The sequence below is a fragment of the Carassius auratus genome, chromosome 10 (genome assembly GCF_003368295.1).
Source record: "Carassius auratus strain Wakin chromosome 10, ASM336829v1, whole genome shotgun sequence".
Lineage (NCBI taxonomy): Eukaryota > Metazoa > Chordata > Actinopteri > Cypriniformes > Cyprinidae > Carassius > Carassius auratus.
The window spans coordinates 20,498,998-20,516,677 of record NC_039252.1 but is presented as its reverse complement, the minus strand read 5'-3'; the positions used below and the strand labels follow the sequence as shown (position 1 = coordinate 20,516,677).

Here is a 17,680-nt window from a genome sequence, read left to right as displayed (position 1 = left end):
AAAATCTAAGAATAGAGTTCTTTATTGAACACAATATTATGAAAATAAAGAAGCATCAAATCTAAAAATCATGAAAATCTAATCAATTAAAAGAAAAAACTGTCTGTACATTATTTGATTCTTCAGATAAGCTTATACATGGACGAGGAGATATTTCCCCTGTATGATAAGAAAGAAGTTCACACGATGTAAAAGCTCAAGCTAAGTCAAGTTTTATATGATGCCTCTGACCTACAGAAGTTCCACGGAATTGACAGGAAGGCAGCTGTTTAAAGATCATTTGAAGAAGAGCCAGCTGTCAAAACAAAACAAAACAAAACAAACAAATAAGTGTTCATTCTCTATCAACTTCTGTGAATTTTTCTAATTAAAAAAAAAATATAGATTTCAAAGGCTCTGGTGGAATGTGATATTGTCTCTTGCCAATGTTTTTATGTTTTCAAACTCACCTGACAACTTTAAGTGTTATGGTTGTCATCGTTCGTGATAGCTAAGTATAGTAGACGGAGATGAGTTGAATGAAGTGAGTTCACAGATTCTTCTTGCCAAATATGAGAGCAGTATGAGAAATTGTTGAGATGAAATTCTAGGAGAGATGAATACAAGATTCACTATAGAGTCTTTCTCAGAAATCACACTTCCGTAACTGAGATCATTAGGATCATGTACCTTTCTCATAAGTATATAGGCTATGAATTTACTTTTTTAAAGTTTGAGGTTGCAAAGTTCTGTTACTTTTCATTCTTTGGTAAACATCTCTACTGGAATTACTCTGATAACCCAGTTAGGTGCAAATATAAACACTTCCTTGAGGGCAAACTACATATTAACTTTTGTTAAGTTAATCAATTACTAAAGCTGATTGGCTGGTACAGACTAAAGTTAAAAGCTGAAAACAACAAACAGGACAAAACAAATAAGTTAAAAAAAGTATTAGTTATTAACATCTAATCTTCTCTCCTCCTCCCCATCTCATGCTTTTCGTGCATTTTTTATGTATTAATCTTTCTGTCTATAGGAGGATATCTGAGCCCTCCATTGCAGACATCAAACCAAGTCTGTTTACCACCAATGCCATATTCTATATACAGCCTACATTTATAGATGTCAGCAGTCTCCTGCACTGCTGTTTCTTCTAAAAATTAACTAGTATTACATTTATGTAGCTATGGTATTACTGTAATCAAAATATATTGTTCTGACTATAAATTGTAAACTGATAAACGCACAGGAACTCGTAAATAATCTTAAATAGCCTATTGCACATGCCCCATTGCACATTCCGTTGGCAACCACGAACTGTAGCCTATTAACTAGCGGAAGAATATTTTTTTTTCTAATCTGAATAATTAAACATAAAAGCCTAACTGTAAACATTTATAAAACTTTTAAAAACTGGAGTTCATTATGCTAAGTTTTATAACAGCAAGGGGCGATGGGCTTCATTAAAGTCACAGTACAGTTGATCACTTCTCTCCTGACTTGTTTCATGAATTGAAATGAAAGCATCTCGTTTCTGTTTAAGTGCGTTCTAAAGTCACTCAGTCGCGCGCCTCCTCTCCGCCCCGACATTAAAAAAGTCAGTGAGCAGCGCGCGCGTCTCATTCTACCTGCTGAGCGCGCGCTGAGCAAAGCATGGCCAAATCTCAGTCGAGACGCTGCTGCTTCTGCATACTCGCTTTAGTGTGCTCTGTTGTGATTATCTGCATTTGCGTCATTTTAGCCACCAAACAGAGATGCGCGTTTACGCACGCCGCTGTTTCTGCGGACTCTTCCAGGTGCTCCGACATCGGCAGGTAAGACATGCGCCTTATGCGAATTAAGATCTGACTGACGCCACGCTGACTTTCAGTTCAATACAATACAGCTTCTGTGCAAGTTAAGACAATTAAATTGCATGGCATAGCTACAACCGAATCGGCTACAGGAATTGTTTTAATTAGCTGTTGGCACAGTTTGTTTTTTGTGTTTAATATGAAGACGCATGTTATTATTTCAAACAGTGATTAACAACGAGCAAAAATGTAGAGATAATCAGTTTAAGAGATTAGATAATGCAGCGCTGAACATATGGTGACACACTTGAGTTTGAATAGCCTACACTTGTACTGATAAATCTGATTTGGAATAACTATGACATCGGAAAAAAAGTTGTCGTAATAACCAAAAAAGTTGAATGTAGAATGGGTCTCTACAGATTATTGTGTGTACGTACAATATTGTTTAAATTCTGTGCATTGTGTTAAATATTTTATGCAACCATTTATACCTGAGTGATGCTGAACAAAACCATATCCAAAATCTTTTGTTCTGAGCACTGATAAGTGACAGCCAAGACCTCCTGCCAGTCAAAACTGGATCAACCAGCTTCACAAACCCCTGTGTTGAAATCATGCTCTTAGATCGGCACATTTTTATGTCCCCCGTCCACGTTTCCTGCAGTTTGTGCCAAATGTACAGAGTGTTTCCTTGTTCACTGTGTGAAGTCTTTTATGACTGCATTTCAAAGAACTTCATCTGTGGGGTCACAATTTAGCCTGCAGAAAAAGGATAGAGAGAGGAGTTAGGTATGGCTTCCTGGCATATCCTGGATAGAGGAGGTACTTTTCCTCTTTTGGATTAATGTCATGTGATACTTGGGACTCATTTTGTCGAACAAAACAACATCTGAATGTGAAAGAAGTAAAGAATGTTGCATCTCCACAGCAACACAAACCTGTTGTTACCCAGAGTTTGGCACATCAGTATCTAACAGAGATTGTTTCTCACTTGCCTGCTTTATATAAAATAATCCTGTTCATCAGTATTCAACCCCTACAAGGATGGCTAGATAGATAGATAGATAGATACTGTAGTTCAATGAGTTAGTGTTTCCTGAAAGCATAGTTCAAATAAACATCCACAAACCATACATTAAGGACCAGTGTTGGGGAAAGATACTTTAAAAGTAATGCATTACAATATTGTGTTGCCCCCTAAAAAAATAACTAATGTAACTTTTTATGGAAAGTAATGTATTCTATTACTTTTTAATTACTTTTAAATATGGACAGGGCTTGCTTGTTTCTTTTTTTATATATAAAAAAGTTATATTACAAATGTAAAAGCGCTTGAAAGTGAAATGAATGTAGGTTGATTGAAATGTAAATTCATGTCTGTACAGTAGAGGGTGCAGTAAAAACAAATTGTGTGAAGAATATGAAGCATACGAAGAAACTTCAACACTATTTAGCAATAACAAAAATGAAACCCAATGTGTCATTTTTGCTTAGTATGGTTGAATTGGATCATCGAGGGTCAGTATAGACATTGGTTAATAAAAAATGGGATTAAATATATATCAATCTTATTTAACATTTAATTATTCCAGGTTTGTATAATATTCTGAGTTTGCATGTGACTGTTGTTATCCACTTTGAGTAATACTGAATCTGTTTTTATGCAGGTAAGATGAGTAAATATGTATTCATATTTAGTCTATAAATACAGTAAGCATCATGTTCATACAGCATGCACAATGCCTCTGCACTAACTCCTGATTTCTCTCAGGAGAGATACAGGAAAAAAAAAACTGGAGTTGCTACCGTAATTTGAAAAACTCCGATATCTCCTTCTAATTTAAAAAATAATGCATTAACTATAGTTACTTTAAAAAGTAATCTGATTACATAACTCATTTTACATCTATTCATTATGCCTAACACTGGTTGGGACTACAGCTCTCGACCTTCTCACGGTTAGAAGCAGTTTGTTCATAGACTTAAATAAGCACACTACTGTAACGTTTCTGTACTGAAGAACAGGGAGGTTTACAGTCCTGGAACAACAAGGCTTCATTTGTTCAGACATGGCATTTGTAAGAATGGAATTTGCCCTCCATTTGTTTTTTTTGCTATCTAGGACAAAAAATGGTGACGAAGGGAATTTTGTAATGTTTTTCCTGTGGGAATTTCCTTTCTTGACATTTATATTGTAAAATTACCGCTTGATACTGTAACACTGATCTAATCTTTAATCTCAACTTTCGGATTTAACAATTACTGAAATGTCGTCTTAACAGCATTGTTGACTTCATAAATGCACGTACCATCACAATCTGATGATACGCTTTCAAGTAATATTGATAATCGTGAATATGAGTGATACATCATTATGTGATTAATGGTCATTGTCATGACACTGATATAAAGACTGTGGTATTCTGTAAGAAGTTTTCTGACGTTTCAGATGTTTGATTTATTCCATGCCTGCCTTTGAAAGATCTCACATTTCTTTTTATCAGGTCAGGACATCCTGCCAAATCAGACATTTGAGATCATCCTTTGTGGTGTATGACCCTATAATGCAGAGACCCAACCACCCATATTGTGTTGAAAAAATAAGAGTGCAAAAAAACGGATCTTCTAGAAAGCAAGAATTTTCTGAATTCTGCCCGATTGTGTTTGTGTGTGTGTGTGTGTGTGTGTGTGTGTGTGAGAAGGCTGGAACTACTTAAGGTTCAATGAGCTCTCGGATATTACTTCTCTGGCTCAGACTTGCCTCAAGATTTTCATTTTTCACATTGAAGCAAACATGTAAAGAAACTGTGATTTATCTGTGGCAAATGTGTTTGTGAATGTCATACGCCAAAGCACCATGTTTTTAATGTTGTTGGTTTTTTTAAAAACACTTGAATGCAGAGATCATTTTTAGACTAACAAATATTAAAATAAAATTTTTAAAGTGTGTTGTAATACAATTAATCTTAAGAGTTGGTTTGTGTTTTTCATTGACATTCAAGCTCATTTACTCATACTCTCAATACTGAAATATGATACAATGAAATCGCAGTACTTAAATGCTAAAAACTTAAATTGTCAAGTCTATCTACTGAACAGAAATTAATTAATGCTCAATAAAAATACATCTTATTATTTTCATTATCGCAGTGTGCATATTTAGCCATTTGAACTTTATGTATCCCAAATGCAAATAATGCACTAGTTGTAACCCAATGCTAAATTTATGAGATATGTTTTCTGTTGGCAGGGACATGCTGCTTGAGGGGGGCTCAGCGGTGGACGCAGCAATCGCAGCTCTGCTCTGCACTAGTTTGGTCAACCCACAGAGCATGGGTTTGGGTGGAGGGGCCATCTTCACCATTATGGACAAAACAGGTATGATTAGGAATATGTATTGTTGTAGCGTAAAATGCACGATATAAGTACATTTGTATATTATGGTTGTTTGTTTGAATCTTGTGATTGAGGTAATGCAAATTCTCATTTCAAACCAACATTTCTTTATTCCCCTTCACATGAACAATTCAGAACATGTAATTTCCTTTATTTTTACTATGACTCATAATTCTACCAGTATAATCTAGATTTCATTGGTACAGTTCATTGAGGTTTTTTTTTAATGTTATGGAAAGGTGGACTGACCTGTTAGTTTATTGTTTAAACGGTGTGTTTTAAAGAGACCAAAAATATAACATAACATAAATAACAAGGATAGATAATGCTTCTTTTTTTTTTTTATCTGAATAAACCCAATTTACATACTGCAGTCCTCTGTTTTTCAAGGCAAAGTGAAAATCATCAGCTCAAGAGAAACAGTCCCAAAAGGGGTCCAAGCGGATCTGCTGAATAAGTGTCCAAAAGCCTTTCAATTTGCTACAGGTAAAGCTTTTCCACGTGAAAGCAGTGTAAATTATCCCTCATTGTCATTTAGACAGAAAGTTAAAATCAACCATAAGTTCACCCAACATTACATCATGTATTTAACCATGTATTATTTTCTTTCTCCCAGTAAAAACTGCTGATTTTTGTATCTTTTTTTTTTTTTTTTTGTAGTTTAGCTGCATACAGTAAATCACCATTCAATTTAATTGTGTGGAAAAACAAGTCTAGACATTCCGTTTTTGGGTCTGAAGGAAGAAGGAAATTGATAAGTGGCTTGAGTAAACAATGACACATTTTTTTAAGTTTCATGAACATGCCGTTTGAAAATATAGAAGTACAATGGGACATTGTGCGTAGGATAGGGGAATTCTGTCTTAAGTGGAATTGTTTTACTTTTTCTTAATCTTAAATGTACTTCCTGCCCCGTTAAAAGTCATTATTGCCAAATATATTTACCCAGAGTGCTAGGGGTGCAACGAATCGTAGATAATCCATGATCTGTATGGATCAGGCTGCACGGTTCGGCACGCATGTGATTCGCGGATTAACTGTTAAGTTTAACCATCATGGAGTTTATCATTTGCACATGTTTTGTCTTGCCAGTTTACACATTCAAGCAATTTAAACTTGCGTGCTGTTTTCTGTGCGCTCAGCCACTGCCACACATATGCAGAGAGAGAGAGACCGTTTGAATGGTGAATTGATTTTTTCTTTAACATACACACAAAGTTATGTTAAAATATCCATTTTGGCAAGTATTCTAGTAAACACAGTCGGTTATGTCTTAAGTGAACATGAACAGCTGAGAAAAGAAACGGATGTGTGTCAGTATTAGGTCTGTGGACTTGGTCTTAAAGAGACAGCAGCCAATAAATACCGGTTTATGTTTCCTAATCAAATAAAACACAGCTCTAACAAAAATTAATCCGTATTTAACTTGTGCAGTGTGCACTAGTGTTATTTTACACTTAATTATTACATTTCCGCACATGAATGCTACTGTTACTGCCTTTATTTATTTGTGTTTTGTTGTATTCCTCTATGCTTGTTACTTGTGTAATTTTTCTTGTTTTATTACTAACTTTATTAGTTAAGCTAGTAGTTTTTGCTGTGGTATAGAAGTACTTAAAGGGATAGTTCACCCAAATATGAAAATTTGATGTTTATCTGCTTACCCCCAGGGCATCCAAGATGTAGATGACTTTGTTTCTTCAGTAGTAACACAAACAAAGAATTTTAACAAAAACCTTTGCAGTCTGTCAGTCATATAATGTAAATGATTGGGAATCACGGCTTTAAAAAATGCAAAGAAACATACTCAAACTAAACCGAATTAAACCCTGCTTCTCATAACGATACATTGATATGTAAAGACACAAAACGATCAGTCTGTGCAAGAAACTGAACAGTATTTATAATGGTTTTTTTTTTGGTTTTTTTTACCTCTGATTCACTACAGTGTCTGAACTGTCTTGAGCACATTTGCGTCTTCGTTTTCAGCCGGTGTCTGGCGCAACTTCTTCTTCTTCTTGCTTTGTGGCGAATCCCAGACATGCCACCTATCTCTCAAATAGACCATTCACACTCCTAATTGAGATTGTAAATAGAGTGTCAATGGTCCATTTTTTTTTTACTCTCAAAGCCTTGATTCCCATCCTCTTCCATTATAAGACTGACAAACTGCAAAGGGTTTAGTTAAACATCTGGTTTTTGTTCTACTGAAGAAACAAAGTCACTTACATTTTGGATGCTCTAGGGGTAGGCAGATAAACATCAAATCTGAATCTTTGGGTGAACTATCCCTTTAAAGAAAGTTTTTTTTATTTTTTTGCTGATCAGAAAATGATCTGATCCATGACACAAAATTCGTAATATGATCTGAACTGTCAGTTTTGTGATCCATTTCACCACTACAGAAAGCCAGACTCGGCTAAATTTTACGTTGATAAATTTAGTGTAGTTGCCTAAATATTCACACGCTGTTCATGCATACAAAAACATGTCTAATTATGACCACTTTCTGTCATATTTTACTTCATAGATGAGAGATTCGTTTTTTTCCCCAAAAGCAATAGTTTATGTAACTTGGATGAGAACGAAACTCGCTTTGTTGTTCTGTGTAATGCAATAATGTTCACCGAAAACAAATAATCTAGAAATAATCAGATTTGGCAGTGAACAGTGTTCCTTTAAAAAAGGCCTTTTTTGTTTTGTTTTAGACCAGTATTACTCAAGGCTTTAAATTTGCCTTTCCTTATTGTACATACTCAAGATTAGGGATTTAAATATAACTAACAGCCTAACAACACAGTGACAAACAACACACACAACATCCTATATGATTTATATATATAATCCTAATGATTATCAGAAAACAAAAAAATCTAGTTTTTCAAAATAATAATAGAAATAGAATAGAATAAATGTATTTGATTCCTGTGAACAATTTTGTACTTCAGTAACCATTTTATGCTGTATTTGTGCATGCATCTACCAGGAAGTCACTGGATAGGTGTACCAGGAGAACTCCGCGGCTATGAAAAAGCTCATCAGTTGTATGGAAAGCTGCCCTGGGCCAAACTATTCGAGCCGTCCATCAAGCTGGCACGAGAGGGCTTCCCCATGCCAGCCTACCTGGCTAAATTCTTGGATAATAGTTTAATTAAAACACTGATTCTTGCCACTGAACTCCGGTAATGTATCTTCTCCAAACAAACACACACACACACTATCATCTAGCATTATTTGTTATGACTAACATCTCAATTTAATAGTTTTATTTAAGGCAATAAATATGATGAACCTTGACGAGAATTCTTAACGATCAATGTCAAACAAGTAGGTTATGACTTAGCCGCAAGCAAATGGCAAGAAATATAAGAGCTCTTCATTGTTGTGCAATAAGACACTTTCTGCTGCAGGAATCAAAGCAGCTTCGGTTTTCTATTAAATACCATTTTCTGTCTAATGTAAAACATAATTTGCTGAATTATACACTGTTACTCACTAAATATGTGTGTAATAATGTTTTTTTGAAAATAGTCAATACTTTTATTTCGCGAGGATGGATTTCAATCCATCAGAAGTTACAGTGAAGATATGTATAATCACTTACTAAAGATGTCTATTTAAAATAAATGCTGTTCTATTTGTATTTATCACATGTTACCCCAGACCACAAAACCAGTCATAAGTAGCACTGGTAAATTTGTAGAAATAACAAAAAATACATGGGTCAAAATGATTTTTTTTTTGTGCAAAAAATCATTAGAATATTAATAAGTAAGGATCATGTTCCATGAAGATACTGTATTTTGTAAATTTCCTACAATAAATATCAAAACATCATTTTTGATCAATAATATTCATTGCTGAGAACTTCATTTGGACAACTTTAAAGGCGATTTTCTCAATATTTAGATTTTTTTGCACCCTCATATTCCAGATTTTCAAATAGATGTTTCTTGGCTAAATATTGTCCTATACTTACAAACTATACATCAGTGGGAAGCCTATTTATTCAGATGATGTATAAATCTCAATTTCAAATTGTTTTCAAAAATGTTTTGTGGTCCAGGATCACATATAGTTTTAGAAAAGCTAATTTTTTAAACAAGAATATTAAACGGCACAGAATTCATCATTGCTGTCTCAAACGAATAAATGTAATGCCGTTATTTTTAAAATGTTAAAGGAACTGGACACTATGACTTTTTAGGACTGTGTTTTTTCTCAAATTAATGCAGCTCTGGTGAGCACATATATCTTATTCAGCAATATAGGCATTACAAGAAATATTTTTTTTTTTTCATTGTTTTGGGGTGAAATATGACCCAGACATGTTCTTGGCAAGTTTCATCACATTTTATTTCACCTTACTGGCTTATGTTTCTTGAGTTGCTTTCTGTCTGGTTTTATAAGCTTATTTCTTTCTATAGTGATCTGTTCTACAAGAACAACATGGTTCTAAAGGACACCCTTAAGTTCCCTAAGCTGGCAGAAACCATGGAAACTATCTCCAAAGAAGGAGCCAATGCCTTTTACACCGGAAAAATCGCCAAGGACTTGATACAGGATGTAAAAGAGAGAAGTACAAACTGTTTGTACAGTATATAAACGGCATTTACTGTAATCAGAATAGATGTAGTGCTTTCGAAATATACTGTTTTTGGCAGGTGTGCTTGTTTACACGGTTTACTTTTGGCTTTTCCAGATGGAGTGTTATCATTAGAAGATCTGAGCACTTTTCAGGTCAGAGTCAGTGACGCGTGGTCAGTCCAACTAGGTGATTACAGGATGCACATCCCTCCTCCACCGGCAGGGGGAGCGATACTCGGCTTTATCCTCAAACTGATGCATGGTAGGAGTAGATCACTAAAGATCATCAACTTTGCCTGCTATACTGAACCAGTTCTTACTCATAACTATTAAACCTCCCATTGATTTCCTCAGGATTCAGGCTTTCTCCGGCCTCTAACCAAGGGCACCAGAAAACCTTGAATTTGCATCGGTTCCTTGAGGCAGTGAAGTTTGCAAATGGACAAAAGCACAACCTCAAAGACCCCAACTTCAACTCCAGACAAAATGTATGGATACAGCTTAATTTACCATACTGCCTTGATTTTCTGCCCGGAACATTTGTTTGAAAATTACACAACAGCAGAGTTTAGCATGTGCTTAATTTCATTGTATTTGCTATGTTTGGCAGTCGTAAGCATAATATCATTAGATGTCAAGTGCAGGGTTGAGTAAGTACTATGAAAGGCCGGATGTTATTTTTCATGAAGGCCACACAAATGCAAGCAATTCATATTTGAAATGAAATCAACTTTTGTTAACGAAGCATGCATTCAAAGAGGTTTGATTCAATTAAGAAACATCATTAATAATTCCAAAAAAAGGCAAAGGATGATGAATAATGAAAAACTGAATTAATTTGCCTGGGAAGTATACTAGATTTATTCATGTTTTTCTTGTGCCCTGTTAATGCAGATGGAGTACATCAAAGATGAGAAGTTCATTGAGCAAATCAGGGCTTTGATAACTGACGGCTCCACACACGACGCCTCTTACTACAACATCACTCCGTCAGTCGACCGTGTTGGCACCACACATGTTTCAGTGATGGCAGCAGATGGCAGTGCTGTGTCAGTCACCAGCACCATCAACCACATGTGAGACACATTTACAGCATATGCCCAGCAGACATCCTAATGTGTGTAATGCATCCTAGTTACGCTATGTTAAAATATCAGGATTTTCTGCTATGTATACTACTTATTGCAGGTAGCAGCAGTCAACTGCACCTCAGTGTTGTGGTACTTTATAAAACGGCCTGCAATAATAATGTATTGAGGGCAAATTATAATTTAAATTCAAATTATTAAATGGACGCCACTTTACAGGGACAATAAAGCCCTTCCTACATCTACACTAACCCTGCCCAATACTAATATGAGAGATACGATAATACGAGATTTAAAAGTTGAGAAAAAAAAGGTCAGCAAAAGGCCGATTCGAACTCATGGTGGATCGTGTCAAAAAGACACTAAATGGCGTACACTCAACTGTCTACGCCACTGGAGTAATTGTTCAGTAATCATCTTTCGTAGTTTTGACTAACCCAACTACGTGCTGGTGGGCGGAGTTAGTGTAAGTTTGCACTTAGTGTATATAGACACTCTATTTTAGATATCCTGTAATATTTTTTTTAAAGAAACAATATTATTAATAAAACCATTACACATTAAATAATATTATAAATTAAAGAAGAAATCCTCTAATATTTCTGAAAACTAATATCTTTAAATCTTCAGGTTTGGGTCAGCCGTTTTCTCTCCTAAAACGGGTATCATCCTCAACAACGAGCTAGCTGACTTCTGCGGCCGAGCAGATTCTGTCACACCAGGTGACGATCCTTCACCAAATATATCTTCTTACATTTTGTATGCCTTGAAACGTCTTGTAACTATATTGTTTTTCTCTCTCCAGGCGAGCAGCCTCCCTCCTCCATGGCTCCTACCATCCTGCAGTCCCAGGAGAAGACTGTAGTGATTGGTGGATCAGGAGGAAGTTTTATCACCACAGCTATGGCCCTGGTGAGTCAAACTCCATTTGAAATAAGTTATTTGGGGTTATCGGTGTTCAGCCTATTCTATGAAGTACACAGCCTTAGCCAACCAGCACTAAACATTTTTTATTTACTGCTCCTACAAACTATTTTCATACTTCTAATTTAGTAGTCATTTAAAGTTATTAGAGTAACTGTTTATTGAATTATTTATCCTTATTATTATTTTTATCAACTACTTGTTTTCCAACCTAATGTCTATTTTCTCTGTATTGGATGTCCAAAATTTTTTATTTTTGTCATCTTTATTAAAATAATAACTATTTGCTCCACCTCTATAAACCTAATAATCCTGTTTCTACCAGAAAATCTTCAGAATACAAGTATCGACTTTAAATTCATATTTCTGTTAAAGCTGCAGTAGGTAACTTTTGTAAAAATATATGTTTTACATATTTGTTAAACCTGTCATTTTGTCCTGACAGTAGAATATGAGACAGATAATCTGTGAAAAAATCAAGCTCCTCTGGCTCCTCCCAGTGGTCCTATTGCCATTTGCAGAAACTCCATCGCTCCCGTAACTTTGTTTGTGTTCAAAATGTAGAAAAATGTATATAATAAGGGAGCACACCATGAATCCATTTTCCAAACCGTGTTTTTAGCTTGTCCTGAATCACTAGGGTGCACCTATAATAAGTGTTTATATTCGGACTATTTTAGATTGCTTCGGGGATACCGCGGCGGAGTAACCCAGTACCTTTGTGATTCTTCATAGACATAAACAGAGAGAAGTAGTTCCGGCTACGATGTTCTTCCGCAAGACGCAAGCAGTTCTGTTTATTAACCTCTAGAGCGTCAAAAGTTCCCTGCTGCAGCTTTAATGCAGTTGCAGAAATTTTCCAGTAAAAAAAATAACTTGAGCTATAAAATTGTCTTAGTCCTCCATTTACATTCTATAAACACATATTCATATGTGTGCTAAAATGATTGTGTGTGGTTGTCGACAGCATCCCACAGATGCAGTATCGAAATATCCTATTGAAAAAACCTATTTTAATGTAAATGTTAGGCTATTCTTGAAATTGTTATTTGGATTTTCATTTTTTCCCTAACATAATATATTTTTTATCATTATTGCTTGTCCATAGTCTTACAATCTAAATTTTTTTTTTATCTTTTACCAAAATCTAATACTTAACTTCACCTTGTCGACAGCATGCCACAAATTCAGTACAGTGATATCCTTTTGTATTAACATTTGTTTCAAAACATTAAATATAAAACTGTCTGCATTAAAGACTTTTGTATGCGGTACTGTAGTTGTTGACAGCATGTCCTGATGAAAATAACCTGACAAACCCTCTTTAACCAACATCCCTTTGTTCCTTTTTTCCTATTTCAGTCCATTATGAACCACTTGTGGTTTGGGATGAACCTTAACGAATCTATCGCTGCTAAAATAGTATTTGTGGATGCCAAAAACAATGTCCAGTTTGAGCAAGGATACGACAATGTAAGTGCTTTGCAATGTAGGTCCGCTCTAATATAATGAGTTTACCATTAATCACAATCCCATAATCCCATGTTGATAGTGTGGCCGTAATGATTGTTATTGCTTTTTCCTCCTTTTGAATATCCCCGCTAACTGATTATAATCATCATATCATAAAAAGGTAATTGAATGTGACTTATGTAGTAACATGCTATTTTCTTCTTCTCAGTCTTCTATCAATGCAATGAAAAGGATGGGACACATTGTGAACAACAGCATATTTTTCAATGTGGTCAATGGCATCTCGAAAGAAGGACAGTGCATCAGTGCCGTATCTGACGCCAGGAAGCTAGGCAGGTCAGCGGGATACTGACCCTGCCTCTGTTTGTGCCGTCAGATGTTAGAGACTGGTGATTCATCAGGACTGGGAGGAAGTGAGGGTGGAACCAAAGGGTCAGCGCTCCCTTTCAGCGACGCCTGTAGACACCATAAATTCAAATATGGGGTGATTGTGCACAGTGGTGTGCATTTGTCCGACCATGTCCACTTTTGTTGGACTCACAGTAACTTACAGGAACATTTGAGTGCATGTAAATATATTTTGTCAGGTAGACAGGGGCTAGTTGTCACACAGAGGAAGGCTTGCATCTCTAAAACCACACTGGCATTCATTTAGGATAGAGTCAACTGTGTAATGAAGGTAGATTTTATCTGAAACCATAAATCTCAGGTTGGGACAAGTTGTCGTACAAAGAGTGCTGCAGCAATGATGTATTTTTGTAGGCCAACCCAAAAAGCCTCGACAGAAACCCAATTTGATTTTTCCTCTTGCTTTTGGATAATTGCAGAAAATCAGTTCTGTGCCAAACAAAAGCTTATGATTCTTGCACATTTTGTTCATCTTCACAAATAACCTTTTATGCATTTTGAAGCCTATATACAATCGCCAGAAGTATAAAGGTGCTTGCACATTGTGTAGTTCTAGGAACTATCCAATAGGGTCGTTCCTAGAAAAACTATTTCCCTCTCAAGCATTTTTCCCAGTTGCTGGCAGCAGGAACTGTGACGCGGTCTTTTAAACGCCATTTACAAACATCAACAATTAATTCATGTTTTGTTTCGAGAGATGGAATGTAAACGCACAATTTACACGACTGAAAGAACATGAAAATCTAGGAATATTAATCTGAAGTAGGAGCTTAATTAAATCCCACTAACGAAGATACTGAAATGGTTCCTAATTCCAGCAGTACGAACATGCCAAAAAGCAGAAACTTCCACCAATAGTTCTAGGAAAAAAGCAAAATGCAATAGTACCTTATACACCATGTTCAAATGACTTCAACGCCACTGACATTAAGCTTCAGAGCATGATTAGAAACACACCAAGGCTGTAAAAGTGGACTGGCGAGTAGATGAGATTTCCTGTTCGGTGTGATAACGTTTAATGTCGCCAACAATGTCTGTAGTCCAGTGTAGCCACTTGTTGTATTAATGCTGCCTTCATGTGCTTTTGAAAATTTCCCATTTCCTTGTGAAGTCTAGTGCTTTTTTGTCTGAAAAAATCTAATTTAGCAACCCATTGGTTGACAATCATATAAACATTCACTGCGCTACATACTGTATATGCAGTTTGCTGACAATTCTGGAATTTGAGGTCAAATACTTGTTTATTTCACTGCTTATAAAACATACAATATGCTTCAAAAGATCTTTTTTTTATAGCCTATAAATACACTACTTTAGTGACAAGACAAAGGGATGTAGATTTTGTGAGAACAGCTTTGACAGAAGCAATGGTTGTCCCCTCCACCATGTTTTAAGATTATGACCCACTTAACTCGGAAACTCTGGTATCAAAATTATGAGCGGCATTGCCCTCTAATTTCCAATTAGGAAACTCGTATTTACGATAATTCCGATAGCACGCATAGGCAACACAAGTGATTTATTTTATGTCCAGAATAAAACATGAAATTATCTTGAGTTGTGTTCACCACAGAACTTATTTCTGGCATGTAACCAGAAACCCATTAAAAATAACATTGACTTAAGGACAATGAAAATGCTAAATTGTTTCCAGGTTCTGGTCTACAAAAATACACCATCCCAGCATAGGTCAAGTTGTTGTTGTTTTTTAGAAGCTGTATTATTATTATTTTTCCTGGCCAGTAATTATAGAAATGTCAAGAAAAATTTTTTGTAACCAAATCTTTTAGCTATGTACAAAAACTGTCATCATAGCCATTTTCAGATTATGTACAAAGATTCACTTAACATCATCCAGCAATATATAATGAGAGCTAACAGCGATTATTTGAGGTCAGTGTTTTTAAATGCATCTTACTGAACAGATTACATTTTTAAAAGTGTTACTGTAAATGTTGGGAAAAACTGTTTCAGAAAATCGAAATGTGAATGTCATCAAACTGAATGAGATACTGCAATTACTTTTTTTATTTGAGCAATTATTGTTTTTTTACTTGTGAATATTTTCTAGTTTTCATATGCAATTTTTATATTTTCCATAATTATATTTTATATAAACGGCGTCATATGTTGATTGAACTTCAATCATCAATATTTTATACTTTTCTACTAACATTTTTATATTGTTTAATGGAGCTGTTCAGACACTGAAGTTGAACGGACATTGTGCATTTAATTTTTTTTATATACATCACAATAAATACTTTCTAATGTCTTTAAATGAGTATTTTATTTGTCTTTTATTATTTAAGAAAAGGGTTCAGATTCAGCATTAGCCCTCACTGTCCACTGTCCAGGCACAAGCTCAAATGAGACTGTGCATAAATCATAAAGATGGGAGAAATTATAATTTACAAGACATAATGTTATTAAATTCAGTTGTATGTGTTTTCAGTTAGCTACGATGCCCATAAAGTGACTTGTTCGGTTTCCTTAATTTTGTCGTGGCCACGAAATAACTCATGGGAACGTGATAATATGTCGTGGCCACGAGATATTAATTTGTGGCAACGTCATATTAACGCGTGGGAACGTCATATTATGTCGTGGCCACAAGATCATTTTGTCGAGGTAACGACATCCTTATGTCGTGGCCTCTAGATGCTATGTTGAGGGAACGACAAGTTTTTCTCGTGGCCATGAGTTTAATGCGTAAACAAACCTGCGTGACCATAGCAACCCAGGATTATCAGAGATGGAATCATTAATATTTTATTTTGAATTAAGTAATTATATGCTTTGGCTACCAGGCTGTATTATATGTGATCGTCAGTATTCAAATGAAGTTTATCATAAATAAATATTACATAAAGTGCATAATAAAATATAACAAATATTTTCATCCATCCTACAGTCTTGTAAGTCCATTAAGTGATAGTCTTTCCCACATAATATGTGTACATTATTATTATTATTATTAGCCTATTACTATTGGTTATATTTTTTTATTTCGTTTATATTCATTTTTTTTTGCTTCAATTTCGATCTCTTTACTTAACATTCTGAATACTTTTGTAAATAATAGCGTACTGTAAATGCTCGACATTAACATAAAATGTCATAAAGGCATAAAATGTGAATGCATAAATTTTATATGTATAAATAATATAAATATTTCTTAATTCAAAATAAAATATTAATTAAGAAGTCGTGGCGACGAGAAAAACTTGTCGTTCCCTCAACATAGCATCTCGATCCCAGGAAAAAAGGATTTCGTTACCTCGACAAACGATCTCGTGGCCACGACATAATATGAAGTTCCCACAAATTAAAATCTCGTGGCCATGACAAAACTAAGTAAACCGAACAAGGCACCTTACGGGCACCGTAGTTAGCTGAATGCAAAAGGCTTTCTTTTGGAGGGAAGAGATATCATTTAAACATGCAAATGATCCTCATTCACGCGACTAGATGAGGCAGGAGGCACACAAAGGGATGAATTCGCTTGTATTTTTTTTTAAACACCGGTTAATCACATATAATAACTCTTACCTCACTTTATGATGTTTCTTGTACAAAACAGTCATTTTTGTTTTGTTTTTCGTGAGTGTTTCCATCTTCTGAGACCCAACGGCACGTGTTCACTCTGGCGCGAAATACACCCGCTCAAAACGCTCCACTGACGATGTTGCTGATTTGGGGGCGTATCTGTAAATTACATTATATAGCCTAGCCGATCTTTTTTTTTTTTTTTTTTTTTTTTTGTGATGCGGTCAAAAAAATCAGTTATCACCAATACACAAACACGTTTAAGCAAATGTAATTTCCCAAATTTCATATGTAGCCTAAATATGTGTAAGTTGAATACATTTTTATAACCTACCTTTATACTGTCTATGAAAGTGCAAAAATGGATTTTAATAATTAATTTAAATATACTTAGTAATATGTAGCAATGTGACATAAGCACATTTCCCAAACCAGTTGAGCACATGCATGAGTTGCTGTTATGTTAATGTGCTCAGG

At 35.2% G+C, this 17,680-nt stretch overlaps 1 protein-coding gene and 1 long non-coding RNA gene across 2 annotated transcripts; one reads left to right on the top strand and one right to left on the bottom strand.

Annotated features, from left to right (window-relative positions):
- Positions 1–209: 209 nt before the first annotated feature.
- LOC113110269 (uncharacterized) lies at positions 210–17,319 on the bottom strand. The gene is made up of 4 exons (XR_003293115.1): positions 17,207–17,319; positions 2,270–2,537; positions 450–586; positions 210–295 (listed from the first exon to the last, which is right to left on the bottom strand). It is a non-coding gene; the product is annotated as an uncharacterized LOC113110269 (long non-coding RNA).
- On the top strand, positions 1,553–15,741 carry LOC113110268 (glutathione hydrolase 5 proenzyme-like). The gene is made up of 12 exons (XM_026274359.1): positions 1,553–1,796; positions 5,029–5,156; positions 5,565–5,660; positions 8,161–8,356; positions 9,602–9,753; positions 9,877–10,023; positions 10,116–10,249; positions 10,656–10,837; positions 11,480–11,571; positions 11,655–11,761; positions 13,136–13,246; positions 13,455–15,741. Exons 1-12 carry the CDS (start codon positions 1,636–1,638, stop codon positions 13,596–13,598), a joined length of 1,650 nt encoding a protein of 549 aa, XP_026130144.1. The 5' UTR covers positions 1,553–1,635; the 3' UTR covers positions 13,599–15,741.
- Positions 17,320–17,680: the final 361 nt, after the last annotated feature.

Excerpts from the sequence above, each read along its gene's own strand:
- LOC113110268 (XM_026274359.1), top strand. The coding sequence starts at position 1,636 with ATGGCCAAATCTCAGTCGAGACGCTGCTGCTTCTGCATACTCGCTTTA. Across the intron at positions 8,357-9,601 it reads ATTCTTGCCACTGAACTCCG|TGATCTGTTCTACAAGAACA; the intron begins GTAATGTATCTT and ends TTCTTTCTATAG. Across the intron at positions 10,024-10,115 it reads TATCCTCAAACTGATGCATG|GATTCAGGCTTTCTCCGGCC; the intron begins GTAGGAGTAGAT and ends TGATTTCCTCAG.